Source organism: Protopterus annectens, chromosome 3.part0, assembly GCF_019279795.1.
Source record: "Protopterus annectens isolate FY-2018-M chromosome 3.part0, PAN1.0, whole genome shotgun sequence".
NCBI lineage: Eukaryota > Metazoa > Chordata > Ceratodontiformes > Protopteridae > Protopterus > Protopterus annectens.
Window position 1 is genome coordinate 245,819,810 of NC_056731.1, and position 18,063 is coordinate 245,837,872.

Sequence of the window (18,063 nt, forward strand, 5' to 3'; positions counted from 1 at the left end):
GTTGAGGGGAACTATGGTGGTTACATCCACACTTAATAACCTGGAAAAAAAGAAAATGACAGAATGAGTACTGAATGACAGAAAAAAATGGTAATTATTAACAACTGCAAAGTACTGGATTTGAAGACACCCTCAGACTAGGTACTAAATTCTGTCCTACAGCAGAAAGAACTAAAGACAATATGGAAGTGCTACTCGTTTTAAAGCTGTGATGTGAGGAAGTGGTGACACTGGGGCAACTCTGTTGTGACTGCTGACAGTCTGAGAACAAATACTAATGCCTGTGGTGGGACTGATGTCCAGGAAATCCGGAATATCCCACATGGAATAAAACAGATGACAGAATACAACTCAAACACCCTAAACATGTAAACATTCAAAATAAAATATTAAGGAGGGAGAAGGCAGTAGGTCAAAGAAACCATTTGTTTAATTTTCTATTTTATAGTTATTTTTGCATGGATTTTGACAGTTTAAGTACATCAAGCTTGCCACAAAAGCAAGCAACATGTACTAGTACTTGCGTATTATCGCAACCTGATTCCTGCCAGGAGAAGCGTCTGTTTTCCAAGTTGCACTCCTGCTGAAATATGTACTCAAAAGTTTGTTATAAGTAGAAAATAACACAGCTTACATCATCGTTCCACCTGTCTTGCTGATATATATAGTTTTGCTTTTTTCTGGAGGGTAGTTGGGTGGACAGACATGGAAGCATGAGTGCTGTAAGAGACTTAACGACTTTGTGTTGCTTTCCTATTGTATTGTTACGGGTGACACTTAAAAGCTGCATTTTTTTGGCCAGGCAATGGAGGACATCACTCACCATATGAATGAGGAATGTTGCACGTTCAAATGTCATAACCTTCATAACATGTATGTCAGTGCAAAGCTTTTTATGGACCAAATAAGTTTCTAACGGCAGTCTTTTAAAACCTCTCTCCGCTTTTACGTATTTTTTTCCATTCCATTTTGGGCTTTCTGGGGAATTCGTGAAGAAAGAAGGTGACATATGTGTCCTAACAATATTAGACTGCAGCCAAAGTATATAGGCTACCTGCCCGAGGGCATTTATAAGCCTAGCCAGTGTGTGTCGGCTTTCGCTGCCCCATTGATTAATTAACTGATCGTCTGTCAAGCAGAGCCAATGAAGTGATCCCAGGGGTGTATTTTCTGTTACCCATCCACTCGTCAAGGTCTCTCTTGAAGAAGGTTAGTGAGGGGCTCTGCCTAATGTAGTTTGGAATTTTATTCCAAAGCATGGGAAATCTCTGTGACAGGAATCTATCCCTCCAGCATGTTCTATTTATTGTTGTGGTGAGGTTTAGCTCACTAGAGCACGTGGCTCACAGTGACTTGGATTTCTTTAGGTGGAGCATGTCCATCAATTCTGAGTTGGACATGGCTTTGTAAGTCAGACAGAGATCACCTCTGAGTAAGTTGTATGCCACTGAGTACAGCCAGAGTTTTTTCAGTCGGGCTGCATAGGACATATGCTTAAGGCCAATAATCCTCTTGGTGAGGTACTTTTGTAGTCTTTCCAGCTGTTGGAAGTGTCTTGTGAGGTACATCCCAAATGGGGCATTGTACTCTATGATGGGTCTGATGACTGACGAGTAGAGGGGCACTATAACCTCTTTAATTCTAGATGCGAACCCTTTAGTAATTAGATGGGCCACATAGAAGGATTTCCTAACTACTTTGGAAATATGATTGTCAAAGGAGAGATTACTATCTGCCTGGGTCCCCAGATCTCTTATTACCTCTTCTGTATTAAGGGGGCTGCCACCTATGTGGTAATTCGTCGGAGTTTTGTTTTTCCCAAGCAGGATGACTATGCAGTTTTTGGCATTTAGCTTGAGACCATGACTTTGACACCAGGTATCTGTGTCTCAGTAAGGCCCTTTTGGAGGATGTGGGTGTCAGCCGGAGAGTCAATTATGGCTCCCAGTTTGCAGTCATCGGCAAACTTGGTTAGCCATAGTCCTCCTGGGTTTGCCTGTACTTCTGAGAAGTATATGCCAAACAGTAGGGGTCCCAGGACAGAGCCTTGCAGGACACCACTTGTAACTGGTTTAGAGTCGGACCTGGAGCCCGCTATTCTTACTGTGCGAGTTCCATCTTTAAGCCAGTTGCAACCCATTTCGTGACATAGGGGGTTTACGTTCAGGCTGGTGAGTTTCTCTGTAATACCCAAGTGAGGAATGGTGTCGAAAGCTTTGGCGAGGTCGAGGTAGGCTGTGTGAACCCTCTTTCCCTCGTCTATGGCCTTGGTGACTGTCTCGAAGAAGTCAACCAGGTTTAGTAGGCATGATCTGCCCTTAAAGCTGAACTGGGTCAGGTCAAGTGTTTGGAGGTTCCCAATGTCTTTGTTAATGAGTTCCATGATGATGCGCTCCATAACCTTGCAGACCAGGCTAGTCATATGGGGCGATAGTTACCAGAGTCAGTTGTGGCCCCTCCTTTGTGGAGTGGAATAACCGTTGCTGTGCGCCATTCTACTGGCACATAGCCTGTGGAGAGACTGAGGTTGAACAGCGTGTTTAGGTGGGGGTTAGTTCATTCTGTAGTTCCTGCAAAACACAGCCTGGGACACCATCTGGCCCCATTGATGCTGTACTTTTGGCTTTTGAAAGGGCTGTTTTCACCTGTGCGTCTGTGACTTCCAGGACACTACATTTTTCCGGTACTGTTGTGGGCCCTTTTGGGTGTGAGAGGGGGGTGAAGTTTGCACTGAATCTATCTGCCAGGATGTTGGCATTATCAGTAGGTTCAGTATATTTTGTGCTATTTTGCACTAGTTCAGTGCATATCTGCGAGTTGCCACTTAGATTCTTAACAGAGCCAAAGAAGGCTTTGTGGTTATCTTTTGAATCCTTGGCTATTTTTCTTTAGAAAGTTAGCCTTGGATGATTTTAAGATGGACCTTAGTTTCTTACTGATACTGATCAGGGATGTCTTTCCTTCTTGGGATTTGCTTTTTTTCTGAACTAGTTTCCTCCTTCTATTGTATAGCCTGTTTATGGTAGGGGTCCACCAGACTGGTTTCCTTCTCTTAGAGGAGTGAGTCTTGCTTTTGCTATGGATGGCACGATCCATGCATCCTTGTAGGTGCTCAGAGTGCATTTGTAAAGGTTTCTGCATCTTGGGCAGCGTTATCCTTTAGCATGGGGCTGTGAAACCTACCGACTCTGTCTTAAGTAAGGTGAAGTTTGTTTTAGAAAAGTTTTTTACTGTGAATTCCTTAGTTGGGGTTGGTGGTGTGTGGACATCCAGAGTGATTAGTTTATGGTCTGATCTAACCAGTGATGGGTTGACCCTCTGGTGTGGAACACCTGTTGCCCATGTTGGCGATGACCAGGTCCAATATGTTTTCACCTCTGGTAGGGGAGTTTACCAGTTGATCCAGGGCATTTGAGTTGATGAATTCCAGGAAGTGCTGGGCCTGGGAGTTTGTACTCTAGTAGTTTTTTCAGTTAATAGTAGGGTAAATGAAATTGCCCAATATCATGGTGTTCGGTAGGACCTTCATTTTTTCCAGCGTCTCCAGAAAGGTGGCATAGTGGTCCTGGGTCATGGAGGGTGATCTGTAGCAGGCCACAATTTGCATTGGGGAACTTTTTTTTTTTTTTTCAGTAGGTGCCATGGGAACGTTTACATCCATTTGAGCTATCTCCATCTCAGGGGGACGATAACTTGATTTAACGGTCTGATCATCCAGAAATAAAATGACTTTACTTAAAAACATTTACAGAACACACAGTCAAATGCATTATACTTAAGACACATACATAGACTGATATAGTCTGGTAAAAGTGGAAATTACAATCTTAGGTAGTGAGTCTGTTACCTGGTTGCGATAATACGCAAGTACCCATGTACTATACAAAATTGGCAGGTACCGTTAAATAGCCAGGTTAATGCATTCAACTGTCTCAAGTGAAGTCAAAAAGCTTCACATCATGATTTGTACAGTAAAAATAAAACAAATCTTTAGAAAGCACCATTTTAAAGTTTTTGGATGCTCAAGATTCAAAGTCCTCAAAAATGCCATTATAGTGCTGCTATATTTTCATTTACTTAAACTGTGATTCTCTTTACTGTGCACGGCTGCTTCCTATTACTTTGTGCAGACATTTCAAGATGGTAACTTGTTTATCTTTTGTTTGTTTATCCTGTGCTGACTGGGTTAATTCCACTAAGCTACTGGCCTCTTTTCAAGGTAGGCCTGAAGTGGTATATCTATTAAAAGGGAAAATTTGGACAACGAATTGGGGAACTTTTTTTTTCTTCTTTTCAGTAGGTGCCATGGGATCTTTTACATCCATTTGCGCTATCCCCATCTCAGACAGATGGTACTTTGATTTAATGTCTCATCCAAGGGACGATACTCTCAGGAATGCAGCAACTCCCTAATGCTGCACTGCAGTGCCAGCAATGCACACTCACCTGGAGTGGGAACAGAACTCACAGCTTTCTGGACTTCCAGCACCAACGGCGAGTAGTTTTACCTATTGAACCGCTTACACGGACATGATCCTTCCTGCAGTTCACTGCTCCTGAATTACTGTACCAACATCATTATGGTGCTGCTACATTTTCATTTACTTAAACTGTGATTCCCTTTATAATGCATGGCTTCCTACTATGTTGTCCAGACATTTTAAGTTGCAATTTATAATGACTATATAAAAGACTGCTGGCTATGTGTACACAAGGCTACAGAAAAACAACTAGTGGAATAGCTTATCGTTTTTCTTGTGTAAAAGGTTGCAGACAATGCTCGTTTGACATTGTATAACTTTTAGTTATGTACTTACCATAACTTCGGATGTATGGGATCCATCTCGCCTACATTCACAACAGATGGGTTCGGAGCCGATCCATCGGCTCCGACTCGGCAACTAATACACTAGCACGAAGTCTCTCATTGGCTGGGCTACTCCCTATCCCATGATGCACTACACCTGCTTCCCCAGATCTTGTTTGTTCGCTTTCATACATCCATGCAAACACAGAAAAATTAGTAGTCACTATAACCAACTAAAGTTCTTCAAGAAAGATCTCCAAGAAAAAGGAGACTACAGCTCCTCTAAATCCGAATGGAAGGGGGAAGGAGGGTGGGTACTTATGAATGTAGGCGAGATGGATCCCATACATCCGAAGTTATGGTAAGTACATAACTAAAAGATGTAATGGGATCCTATCTCGCCTACATTCAACAGATGGGACAGCGTCCCTATCACCTACATCCCGGGTGGCTCATTGGAACACACTCCTGAGAACTGTGGAACCAAAGGAAGCTCTGCCTCGAGAAACCACATCCAATTTGTAATGAGAAATGAAAGTGTGCGGAGAAGTCCAGGTTGCCGCAGCACAAATATCATCTATTGATAACTTGGAGTGAAAAGCTATGGAAGTAGCCATTGCCCTGGTAGAATGAGCCTTGACTGGAAAGGGAAGGTCTTTGTTAGCCTGTGAATAAATAAAAATGATACAATCTTTAATCCATTTAGATATGGAGGTTTTTGTTACTGGTTGGCCCAATTTGTTCACTGCAAAGGAAACAAACAATTGATTTGATTTCCGCGTTTGAGCGGTTCTATTCAAATAAAAACGCAGTTGTCTATGTACGTCCAATTGATGCAAAGTATATTCTGCGTTATTAGAGAATTCTGGGAAAAAGACAGGGAGTTCTATAGTTTGTTGAATACAGAAAGAGGAGGCCACTTTTGGTATAAAAGTAGGGTTTAATTTCAATGAAACTCTATGCTTGTGAAAAATCAAATAGAGAGGATCAGAACAAAGAGCTTGAAGTTCTGAAACTCGCCTAGCAGATGTTATGGCTACTAAAAAGGCCGTTTTCCAAGACAGAAATTTTAAATCACAAGTAGCAGCTGGTTCGAAAGGACGGGCAGTTAGGGCAGCAAGAACCATATTCAAATCCCAAGGGGGGACAGGATGAGATAAAGGAGGCCTAAGGAGCCAAGCCCCTTTAAGGAAAGCCTTACAAAGTTTGTGAGACATCAATGAAGGTTCAAAAGAAGCATGAAAATTAGAGATCGCCGCTAACTGAACCTTAATGGTAGAAACTGAAGAGCCCGACTGAAAAAGGGAGGCCAGAAAATTCAGAACCTCCGATACTAGTGCAGTGAGAGGATCTATACCCCGTTCTTGAGCCCAGAAGGCAAACCTTTTCCATTTACTGGAATAAAGTTTGATGGTGGAAGGTTTATGAGAAGAAGACAGTATGTGGACTACGTCCGGCGAAAGAGCATTGTCTCGGACTAAGGATGGAAGTGGAGTAACCATGCTGCCAACTTCAGGGACCTGAGAGACGGATGAAGCCGTCCTGACTGATGAGTCAACAGGTCTGGCACCGGATCCAGAAACCATGGACCTTCTATCGCATGCCTCTGTAGGAAAGGAAACCAAACTTGACGAGGCCAGTGTGGAGCAATCAAAATCATCTCACTCCATGTAAATGGCCTTCTGTATCACCCTCGGTAGGAGGGGGAACGGAGGGAAGGCGTAGAGAAGACCGGGGGGCCAAATGTGAGTCAGAGCGTCCCTGGGAATCTGTCCCTGAGAAGGAAACAGTGTGAAGAACTCTCTGCATTTCGCATTGTGAGGGCTGGCAAACAGGTCGCAGCAAGGAAGACCCCATCTGTCGAAGATTTTCGCAGCTATACCCTGGTTGAGGGACCACTCGTGGGGTAAAAGAATGGTCCTGCTTAATCTGTCCGCAATCACATTGGACTTCCCCGGTATGTGCGTTGCCATTAGAAAGCGGTTGGTAGCTACCGCCCAGTGCCAAAGTCTCATGGCTTCTCTACATAGTGGGTAAGACCTGGTTCCACCTTGCTTGTTTATGTACCACACCACCGACATGTTGTCGGATAGGATAGTGTCGGGCCCTGTGGGAGAGCGTGATGGAGAGCTTGGAGTACCAATAGTACCGCTCTCATCTCCAGGACATTGATATGCAAATGCGTTTCCTGGATCTGCCATGTGCCTTGGACCGACCTGTCCAGGTAATGACCCCCCCACCCTACCTGGGAGGCGTCCATAGTCACAGTGGCAACGGGACGTTGAGGTATGAAGGGTCGCCCCTGGTCGAGATTTGATTGGAGAAGCCACCAATGCAGATCTCGACGGCAACTTTCCGTGATTATGATTAAGTGGTTCAATGGAAGTTCCTGATAAGACCATTGAACCGACAGTAGCCATTGTAAAATTCGCATGTGAAGTCTGGCCAAGGGAACTAAAAGTATGGTCGACGCCATCGAGCCCAACAGTTGTAGGATCCGATGGGCCGGGCTCTTTGTAGGGGAGACAGGATTTGACTTGATCTTGTAAGACCTGAATTCTTGCTGCCGGTAAAAAGGCGCGCATTCTTTTGTGTCTAAGTCTGCGCCTATGAAAGTAATACGCTGAGATGGCTGTAGTACAGATTTTTGCTAATTGAATGTGATCCCCAAGAAACGCCCAAGGTGAACGTGGCTCTGAGCGCTTGGAGTAGTAGATGCTCGGAGGTGGCAGTAAGGAGCCAGTCGTCTAGATAAGGAAACACCTGGAATCCCAGACTTCTCAGGTGAGCAGTTACCACTGCCAGACACTTGGTGAACACCCTGGGGGCTGTGGTGAGACCAAAGGGCAGTGCTCGGAATTGGAAATGACTGACTCCGAGGCAGAAGCGTAAATGTCTCCTGGACTCTTGAGCTATGGGAATGTGATAGTAAGCGTCCTGGAGATCTATGGAGCACATCCATGCATCTTTTTCCAGCAAAGGAAGAATAGATTGAAGAGTGACCATTCGGAATTTGGACTTCTTTACGAAACGATTCAATGAACTGAGGTCCAAAATGGGCCTGAAGTCCCCTGTCTTTTTTGGTACCAAAAATAATTTTGAGTAAGTTCCTGATCCGATCTGGTCGATGGGGACAGGCTGGATGGCTCTTTTTTCTAGCAGCTTTGAAACCTCTAATGCTGCCTGATCCCGCTGACTGGGTGGTACGTCTGAGATTTCCCTTAAAGAAAGGGGGGGTTTGTTGAAGGGGATGATATAACCTCCGGTAATAATGCGAAGCACCCACTGATCGCTTGTTATGGATTCCCAAGCTTGTGGGTGCGCCAAGCGACCCCCGACTGGCTCCGGAGTTGCACAGTCGGGCAACAACTCAGGAACGCTGGTTGTATGAAGAACCACGAAAGGAATCGCAGTCTCCAGAGTTACGGGGGCCTCTGCCACCTCTGGGGCGGCATCTTCCAAAATTCCCCCCCCCCTGCCTCTGGAGGGGGAATCACTGGGTGGAGTAGGGAAAGACTTCTGAGATTTTCTAAACCACATTTTCCCTCCTCTCCCAGCCTTGGGGTAAGGCCTAGAAGGAGCGGAAAATCGGGCCCCAACGGCAGTCAAAGTCTTGCCCTCCTGCTCGCACCGAGTTAGTGTGTCCTTCACCTTGGGTCCAAACAAAGATGACCCATCAAAGGGGGCGTCGGCGAAGGAAGACTTGAAGGCCTCCGTGAACGAACACAAGCGTAACCAGGCTTGTCTCCTGAGGGCAACGCCTGTTCCCGCTGCTCTACTCGCCCCTTCGGCCGCATATGAAATGAGCCTCATGGACGAGTTAACAATAGAAAAGAGGGTAGTCATATGTGCGCCAACAGTCGGGGCCAGCGCATCAGGTAGGTTACCAACAAGAGAGTCATTTAGCTCTTTGAGAAGATCCCTTTGGAGCCTCGTAAAATGACATAAGTAGTTCAGCGATCGTAAGGTAAAGGCCGCTGAGGACAGGGTACGCTTCCCGTACCTATCCATACTCCTAGAATCCTTATTAGGAGGATGAACAGACGTCGAAGCCTCTGCCACGTCCTGCTGTGTGGCAGAAGCCACCACCAAAGCATCTACAGGCACACCCTTTGTGAGAAATTCCTTCTGGGGGGGGGCTGACAAAATTTATTGGGCCTCGCAGGCACCGGTTCCACAGAATCAGGGTGTTCCCACACCCTTCGAGAAACCAAATCAAGGAGGCGGAAGGCTGGGCCCCAAAGGCCTTGAGGAAGACTGACTCCTCAGCTGAAGGGGTTTTGGCTTGCCAGTCACCTCTCTGTCTCAGAATCTCCAAGATATCTGAGAAGGAGATATCATCCGAAGATGATTTGGGGGACCCTTCTGCGTCATCGAGGTCAGTATCCGATGTAATAGACTCATCTTGGGAGTCTACGTGCTTCCTCTTACACAATTTCTTCCGTGGGGGTTCGTCCGAAGCAGTTTCGACGGACCACCCGAAGGGAAACCCCGATGGGGTATCCTCAGGCCCTGGGGCCCCGCTGCCGGGAATCTGCAATACAACAGAGGCACCAGTCTTCAAATCTAGGGACGGTGAGGTAGAATCTTGCTGTACCGGCAAAGGCATGGCCAGCGCTCCTCATGGCCTCAAAGGCCGGACCTCCAGAATCCAAGGAGGTCACTGGTCTAGAGGCCACGATGGCACTGGGAATTCCATCAGCCGATGCTCCGAGAGGAAGACTAGGCACCGAAGCACCCAATCCCAAAGTATTCCCCTCGGGCCCGGCTGAAGAGGTCGCAGTACCAAACCCTGAACCGGAGGACAGGGTAGGAAGCACAGTCGGAACCGAGAGACCTCGAAGGGGTCTCTGCTCCGACCGTATGGCTCCGCTTTGCTCCACCACCACCGACTCCAACGGCTCCGAGGAGGAATCGAATGTGTTGGAGGGGGGATCGGCACCGAAGCTAACTGTGCTGGAGCCGAGACCAGTTTAGTAAACACTGGAGATTGGAATAGCCTCTGTAAAACCCTATCCAGGTCCGAATCTGAAAGTCTCGATGATTTAGAGGAGGTAGACAATCGAGAAGACTTTCCTCTCGGCTCCGAGAGAGAAGGGGACCGGCTCCGAAATGGCTCCAATGCTATCGGCGCCGACTCCACCACAGCATGGACCACCATCGGCACCGAAGGAGCCTTCTCCGGAGCCGAGGGGGAAGAGTCTGAGCTGCACACTTCCACCGGCTCCGAAGCCATTGGAACCGATGGAGGTGATTCACCTCTCGATACTCCAACTTGTGGCTCCGAAAGCAATGGAGCCGAGGTAGGAGGTATCGAGGCAGACCCTTCGACCCTCGGCCCCGAAGTCAGTGGAGCCGAGGAAGAAGAGGTCAATTTTGTCTTTTTAGAAGTCGGCTCCGACGGACTTGTCGGAGCCGACAATCTTTTCTTTTTGGAAGCAACAGGTAGATCTAAGGCTTCCTCAAAGGAAGGCTTGATAAGCCCTTTCAATATTAATTTGTTCTTGCGTTCTTGAACTCTAGATGAGAACGCATGACAGACGCTACAAGTCTCTTGCAGATGTTTTGGCCCCAAACAATAAACACATACTGAATGACTGTCTGTAATGGACATTTTATATTTGCACCGAGTGCATTTTTTAAAACCTGACTTTTGTTCCTTAGACATGATACAGGCAACAACAAGTACAACTCTAAGGAATACCACAACAAGTATAGCACTACACACAAATTGCGCCAACTGAAAAGCGCGAGACACACTGGCGCGAGTACTGGTGAAAGTTTACCTCACAACAATTTGAAACAAGTTAAACGGCCCAAAGCCCTCTAATTTAAACGGGCTTTGCCCAGAAAACAACTAACCAAAAGTTAATAAAAACTAAAAGCACTCAAAAGGTAGGGCAAAGGCCCTCTAACTTAAACGGGCCTTGCCCGACTGAACAAATTAAATTTTCTGGAAACAAGCACTCAACAAAAAACAATAAGAACTAGTAAGAAATAGCTGTTAAAACAGCTGTTTGGTTAACATAGACAAAACTTCCCTAGGTCAAGGACCAATAAGGTAAAAAGAACCACTTAGCTCCAGCCAAGTCGAGACCACGTCCAGCTTAAGCGGCAAACGAGATGCTAGTGTATTAGTTGCAGAGTCGGAGCCGATGGATCGGCTCCGAACCCATCTGTTGTGAATGTAGGCGAGATAGGATCCCATTACATCAAAAGATAAATACAGTACATAATACAGCACTACAATTATTCAATAAAATTGAAAGAAGGTAACATTGAGCCCCTTTCTGTGTTGTTATGCTCTACTGCCATCCTAGAGCATAAAAGCAGCCATCACAGAAGGCCTTCAACAGGCCGAAACATTACAAGCTGTAACACACTTCGTGGGGCAGCACAAAGGGTGTTACAGCTTTTAAATCTGTAAGAGGATCAGATGTGCACTTCCCTTCTGTATGTTGCTTGAAAGGCAACACTAATGTTGCAGCTGTCAAAATGTTTTCCACCATAAGTTCAAGGACAGTAAACATGATTACAGAAACGGACAGAATTCAAGCGCAACTACAGGGGAATACATAATCCAAAATTACTCCAGTAAGCAACTCCCTTTTTCCAAGGTATAACAAACTTTGAATTAGTTTATACAAGTAGCAGTGATGTGGTTTATGCAGACCTTGCAAAAACACTTCCAATGTGTTAACACCTTTCACAGTTTGTGGTTTCTTTCCATGAATAACACTTAAAAGTTTATTATCTTTCAGATTTGCACTATCCAGTCATGAATGTCTGACAAAGCATTCATTTGAAACTCATAAAACACAGATTTCTCTCTATCACACAGCACATTGGAGCAGATGAAACTCCATGCAGTATAAAGAAAGTACAGTTGTGTACACTTACCATAAATGTAGATGTTCGAGTGTATTCACTGTTGCAGTCATTACACATTTGGGTAATCCTGCTGGCAAGTTGCCCTCAGACGGCCTGAATTCCAAAGTCCTGGGTCCTGCGTCGGGTGCTGTCGCCCCTTCCCTGACATCAGGTCGTCTGGGGTATAAAAGATGTGGCCGACGCCATTTTCTTTCGTCTTTCTTGCCCCAGATGTCAGGTGTCCCCTAAAAGGGTAGGCAAAATTTATATACATATAAATACATGCACCAATATAAACTTTGCCCTCATCTACAAGCAAATACACCACATAGGTTCCATCAGAAGAAAGGGGGATGGCGGGTGGGTAACGTGGACTGCAACAGTGAATACACTTGAACATCTACATTTATGGTAAGTGTAAACAACTGTACTATGTTCTTTGTGTTTCACTGTTGCAGTCATTACATTTGGTAGCGTCCCAAAGCTATGGATGGGAGGCTGGAGCTAAACAGCATTAGGAGCGGCTATGAGGCCCTGCAAAACTGCAGTGGCAAAGCCTGCCCTGGATTTAGAGTAGAGTGGCAGATGATAGTGCTTTGTAAAGATGTGCACTGAACTCCAAGTAGCAGCCTCTAAAATGTCTTTGGTTGGTACTCCCCTGAGAAAGGCTGCTGAAGTGGCTGCAGCTCTGGCTGAATGTGGCCTAATGCCCTTAGGCACTGGCTTGCCATGGTGTAAGTAGCAGAAACAAATGCAGTGGCCTATCCACTTTGAAATAGTCTGCTTTGAGATAGCCTTCCCTTGTGATCCTGCAGCATATGCCACTAGTAATTGTTCTGTCTTTCTGAAAACTTTGGTTCTGTCCAAGTAGAATCTAAGCTGTGTACGTCCAAAGAATGCAGAATCCCCCCCCCCCCCCCATGTTCTGTGGATTTGGATAAAAAGTTGGCAGATGAATAGTTTGGTTAAGAGCCACACTGGACACCACTTTACGCATAAATGTTGGGTTTGTCCTCTGAGAGACCCTGTCTGGATAAAAAATGATAAAAGGTTCCATAGCCATGAGTGCCTGAAGCTCTGAAACTTGTCTTGCAAAAGTTATTGCTAGGAGCACAGCTGTTTTCCAAGATAAAAACTTTATATCAGCAGTAGCAGCTGGCTCAAAAGGAGGCAGGGTGAGTTTTTCCAAGACATAGCTGAGCTCCCATGCAGGCATTGGTGATCTCCTTGGAGGCCTTACATTTTTGGCTCCTCTGAGGTACTGTTTTAGTAAGGGATGAGAAAAGATTGGTGGCTCTGTATTGTAATGAGCCAAAATGGCACAGGCATGAATTTTAATGGATGAAAAAGGTAGACCTTTGTCCAGCATCTCAGTTAAGTATTGCAAAATCTGAGGAATATTTGGCACAGCTGTATCAGTTCCTTGTGCCTGGTTCCAAGCACAGAATCTCTTCCATTTTCCAGCATAAGATTTTCTAGTACTGGGCATTGAGACAAGCTCCTTAGTATTGGATAACAGTACTGGCGGGACCAGTCTGGGGCAAATCAGTATCATCCTTGGCTTCTCCTGTCTGACATTTAGGAGTATCTTGGGGAGGAGAGGCAGAGGGGGAAATGCATATACTGATAGGTTTTTCCAGCTGAAAGATCGGGCGTCCACTTTCCATGCTTGTCTGTGATAAATCCTTGTGCAGAATCTTTTTAGTTGGTAGCTGTGAGGGAAGGCAAATAGATCTATGTCCGGGCATCCCCATTTCCTTGTTATCATGCTGAAGACTTGTGGATCCAGGTGCCAGTCATGGGGATCCATGAGGTTTCTGCTTAGTTTGTCTGCCAGAGTATTTTTCCTTCCTGGCAGGAATTATGCCTGCAGATGTACTTGGTAAGTCAATGCTGTGTCCCACAAAGTCATGGCTAGTCTGCAAAGGGGGTAAGAATGTCTGCCCCCCTGCTTGTTTATATACCACATGACCGTGGTGTTGTCTGTTTTTATCGGTAGTTGTCCTGGATGAAGTAGGTCCTTGAAGGCTGTCAGGGCATTTTGAACTGCTAGCATCTCTTTTTGATTGATATGTAGATGCATTTGGTTTGAGGTCCATGTGCACTGAATGCATCTTCCTGCCATGTGGGCCCCCATGCATAATCTGATGCATCCATTGTTAGTGTTTGCCTGGCTGGGGGTAATGTGAATGGCTGTCCCTTGTTTTGGTGACAAGCCTTTGCCCACCATCAAAACTCCTGTTGCAGGCAGGGAATGAGAGTAATCATAGTTTCCAGGCTGTAGCAATGTTGAGTCCAAACACTTTTTAGGTACCATTGAAGTTTCCTCATATGCAGTCTTGCATATGGAATTAGTAGGATGCAGGATGCCATGAAGCCCAAAGCCTGCAGAATTTTTCTTGCAGATAACTGGGCCTTTGTTGCCAACATTTTGAAATAGGTAGTCAGTTGCCTTTGTTTATCTGGCGTGAGATAAGCCATCTGGGCAGTTGTATTTAAGCTTGCACCCAAGAACATTATATCTTGAGAGGGTAACTAGTTTTGATTTCTTTTCGTTGACTGTGTACCCTAGGCATGTTAGAAGTCTTTTCACAAACGCCAGATGCTGTAGAAGAATGTCCTTGTTCTCTGCTTGAATTAGAGTGTCGTCCAAGTAGGGATATATTTGTATTCCTCTCTGTCTGCAGAATGCAATTACTGGTGCCAGGCACTTTGTAAAGACCCTGGGTGCAGTAGATAAGCCAATGGGCAGTGCAGAGAATTGGTAATGCATTGAGCCAGCCTTGAATCTGAGGTATCTTCTGCATATTTGTCCGACTGGGACATGCACGTATGCCTCTTTTAGGTCTAAAGTCACAAGACAAGCGTTCTTGCCCAGCATGGGCAGAAGCTGCTGCAAAGTCAACATCTTGAATTTTGGTATATCCAGGAATGTGTTCAAAATAGATAGGTCCAGTATTGACTTCCAGGCCTTGTCCTTTCTGGGTACCAAGAACAGTCTTGAGTAAAATCCTTATCCCTGCTCTTGCTCTGGTACTAGTTGAATGGCCTCCATGTCCATAAGGGATGAGACTTGTTTTTGTGCCTCTGCCCATTGATTTTATGGCAGATCTGGCCAGCCGTGTGCCTTTGGCAGGGTATGGAAATGGAACTTGTAGCCTTGTGACACGATATTTAAGACCCACTTGTCCTGGGTTATAATGTGCCAATTTTGAGAAAAAAGTGCTAATTTTCTCTCCAAGGGCGCTGCCAGGAGATAAGTGCTTGGTGCAGGCAGAGGGAAGTCATTGGGACTGTTTTCTGAATGTTGTGATTCGTCTTCTCCAACTTTGGAGGTAGAAGCCCCCCATTGTTTTGAGCGGAATGAACCTTGCGCCTGGGATCTGCCTCTATGACATCTGGTTCTGCCCCTTTGAGGTCTATCTGACACAGGAAAGGACCAATTCTTTGTTGGCCAGTGTGTACTAAACCTAGGTGGCTGTACTTGTAAAAAAATATTTGACCATTTGAATAGATTTAGTTTTGTCCTCCATTTTCTTTAACACCTCTTCTGGCTTAACACCAAAGTATCATGCTGTAAAGGTGCATCTAATAATTTAACTTTAACATGATCAGGCAGATTTTGTTCCTTTAACCAAGCATGCCTCCTAATTACAGAACCTGTAACTGCGGCCCTGCAGGAGGCCTCTAAAGAATCAAAACCACATTGCAAAGTATGCTTTCCAACTTGTTCAGCTGCATGCAATAAATCCTGCATTTCCTTGTTTTCTGCACATTCAGAGTTTAACATTTTCTATTTAAGCAATGCCATGACATGTTGCTGATATTTGAGCATATGAAACTGACAGTTTAAGGCCAGTATAGCCAAGGTAGCAGATATGTAAACCTTTTTTCCCCATCTATCCAGTGCCCTAGAATCTCTGTCAGAGGGGGTAGGGTTTTTTGCAGCGGAAGCCTTAACTCCTTTGGGACCCTGAGAAATAGTTTCTGGGTCTGCAGCAGGGTTTTTAAAAATGAATTTATGAGAGTCAGGAACCCTGTAATATCTGTCTGGATAATATCTGTCTGGATTAACAGGAGCTGGAGTTAAGGAGTCAGAGGTAAGACTAGACTCTGAAAACACATCATCTACAATGTCTAACACAGGTGGGATGGCTAGTGGCTAGTGGCTTGTGTTGAGGTAGTAAAAGGAAATCCCTGAGCCTCTTTTTAGATTCTGAAAAATCTTGGCTCTCCCAGTGGAAATGCTCCCTCATGGTATGTAAGGTTTCCCCAAAAGAATAGTCCTCTGGAGGAAAAGCTGAAGGTATAGATTCTTCAGCATCAGAATCCTCATAGGGGGGAAGAGAATATTCCTGATCAGAAGAGGAATCAGAAGAAATGGAAACCTGATCTGAAGATTCATAGTCAGTCTCTTGCCTAGGACTCTTATCAGGAGGGGGATAGGAACCCCTGATCAAAGTAATCAAGTCTTCGGCCATTTTGAGCATCTGTTTTTTGGGCATAGAGGCCTGACCTAGTGGCTCTTGAGTTTGTTTCTTTGCTTTGGAAGGTACTTTAGTCTTTGAAGCTGAAGTCGGTTTGATGTAAAGATGTTTAGGTCTGAATACACCCTCCGAAGCCGGTGCCTGCACAGCGGCTCGGACCCATCTGAAGGGATAATAGCCGAGGCTCCAATACCTTGAGTTTCCAGTGGCATGGCCGACTCCACGTGGGAGTCAGTAGCGGCCTGCAACTCTAAAGTAGCGGGCGTCAGGGGCTGCGAAAGCGCCTCACTGAGGACTGCGAACCGGCGACTGGCTTAGGAGAAGCTTCGTCAGTTTTGGGCCTCGGTTTTCTATCTCTTTCCTTTTCTTTGCATTTTTTGTGAACTCCGGTAGTCGGATGGCTATCCGACGACATTTCTGGATAATTAAACCGGCGTCCAAAATAGTCTAAAGCAATATCATACCGATGCTTAATAGTGCGTTGGTTAAATCTAGCACAAAACCGACAACCAGAAACGTTGTGATCAGGGCCTAGGCAAGGAATACAGTAAGAATGAAAATCCTTATGAGGTATTTGCTTCCCACAAGAAATACAATTAACTTTTTCTGACATCAGTCTGGAGCAAGAAAAAAGTTTCCCCAACGGGATACTTAGCTTTATAGAAGACTTCGGATCTGAAACTCGAACACGAAAATCTCAGTAGTCGGCTGACTGGCACTTGCGAACTGCTTCTGCTTCAGGCACCGTGCGGCAAGAAAGACTAAAGAAAATGGCGTCAGCCGCATCTTTTATACCCCTGACAACCTGACATCAGGGGTGACAGCAGCTGACGAAGGACCCAGGACTTTGGAATTCAGGCCGATTGAGGGCAACCTGCCAGCAGGACTACCCAAATGTAATGACTGCAACAGTGAAACACGAAGAACATTTGTATGCACAGCACTGACTTACAGCTTTCAAAGCTGTAAAACAGTAATCGCCCCCCCCCCCCAATAAGGAGTAGTACATGAAAGTTAATGCTCTACATATACTGCACAGTTTATGACTGGGTCTCTCCAATCATAAGCAAGTAACCACATAGTTATATGTTCTTGAAAAGGATGTCAAGATTTACTTCTCAACCTTTTCCTCATTCTGTTGTTGAGGTGAACATCTCGTCATCCACTGCTAGAACATGTAAGAACTTGGTTAGAATCAGAGACCTGAATCAATTCCTCTCAAAACACACATGTTTACAAATTAAAATTCACACACCATGAAGGGTAAAAAAATACACAGCCTTGCCATTTCAGGCCTGGAGTCAATCATCAAAAACCCTCCCTAAATCTATGTGCAACTAAACTAAATAACTTTTCTTTAACACACAATAATAACTCTGCCTATGGCAGAGCAACTCTAATGGTCATTCCCAAATTCCTTTCTTACCTCTCAACCACAAGAAATGCAGTCTTTTGATGTTATGTTATCCGTCTAGCATTTTTATAACTACTTTCATCTGAGTCAGTGGTCACAGAACCCACCCACAACCTATCCCCACAAACAAGTATTCAATACAGGAAATGGATCTATAATGCCTACTTTAAAACAACTCACATTTTGTCACTGAAAAACTACAATAACTATTAACTGCAGCTTGCTAAAAGTGTTTGTAAACTTACTTAGCTCCTTCACGCAGTCATTTACAAGTTGTTGCTCTTTCTCTTCGTAAGTGATAGTTTCAGTCTGCAAGTGGCATGCCTGTTTCAAATAAAAACACAGAAATAGAATATAAACGTAACATTCAAGATGTAGATTCTTTCAACTAAGTTCCTTGAGTATTTGTAGTATAACTAACTTGACCTACAAACCATCTAGGCCCCTGTTTACATTAAATTTGTTACGAGTATTATATCAGTACT

The 18,063-nt window shown here is 45.0% G+C and overlaps 1 protein-coding gene across 8 annotated transcripts in view; it reads right to left on the reverse strand.

Annotated features, from left to right (window-relative positions):
• Window positions 1-18,063, reverse strand: part of TRAK1 (trafficking kinesin protein 1) — a 969,724-nt gene that overhangs the window by 558,128 nt on the left and 393,533 nt on the right. For all 8 annotated transcript variants that reach the window (XM_044064726.1, XM_044064729.1, XM_044064725.1 and 5 more), the window contains exon 6: window positions 17,824-17,902. In XM_044064726.1, coding sequence (XP_043920661.1) covers window positions 17,824-17,902 — 79 coding nt within the window. The remainder of the gene's footprint in view (window positions 1-17,823; window positions 17,903-18,063) is intronic.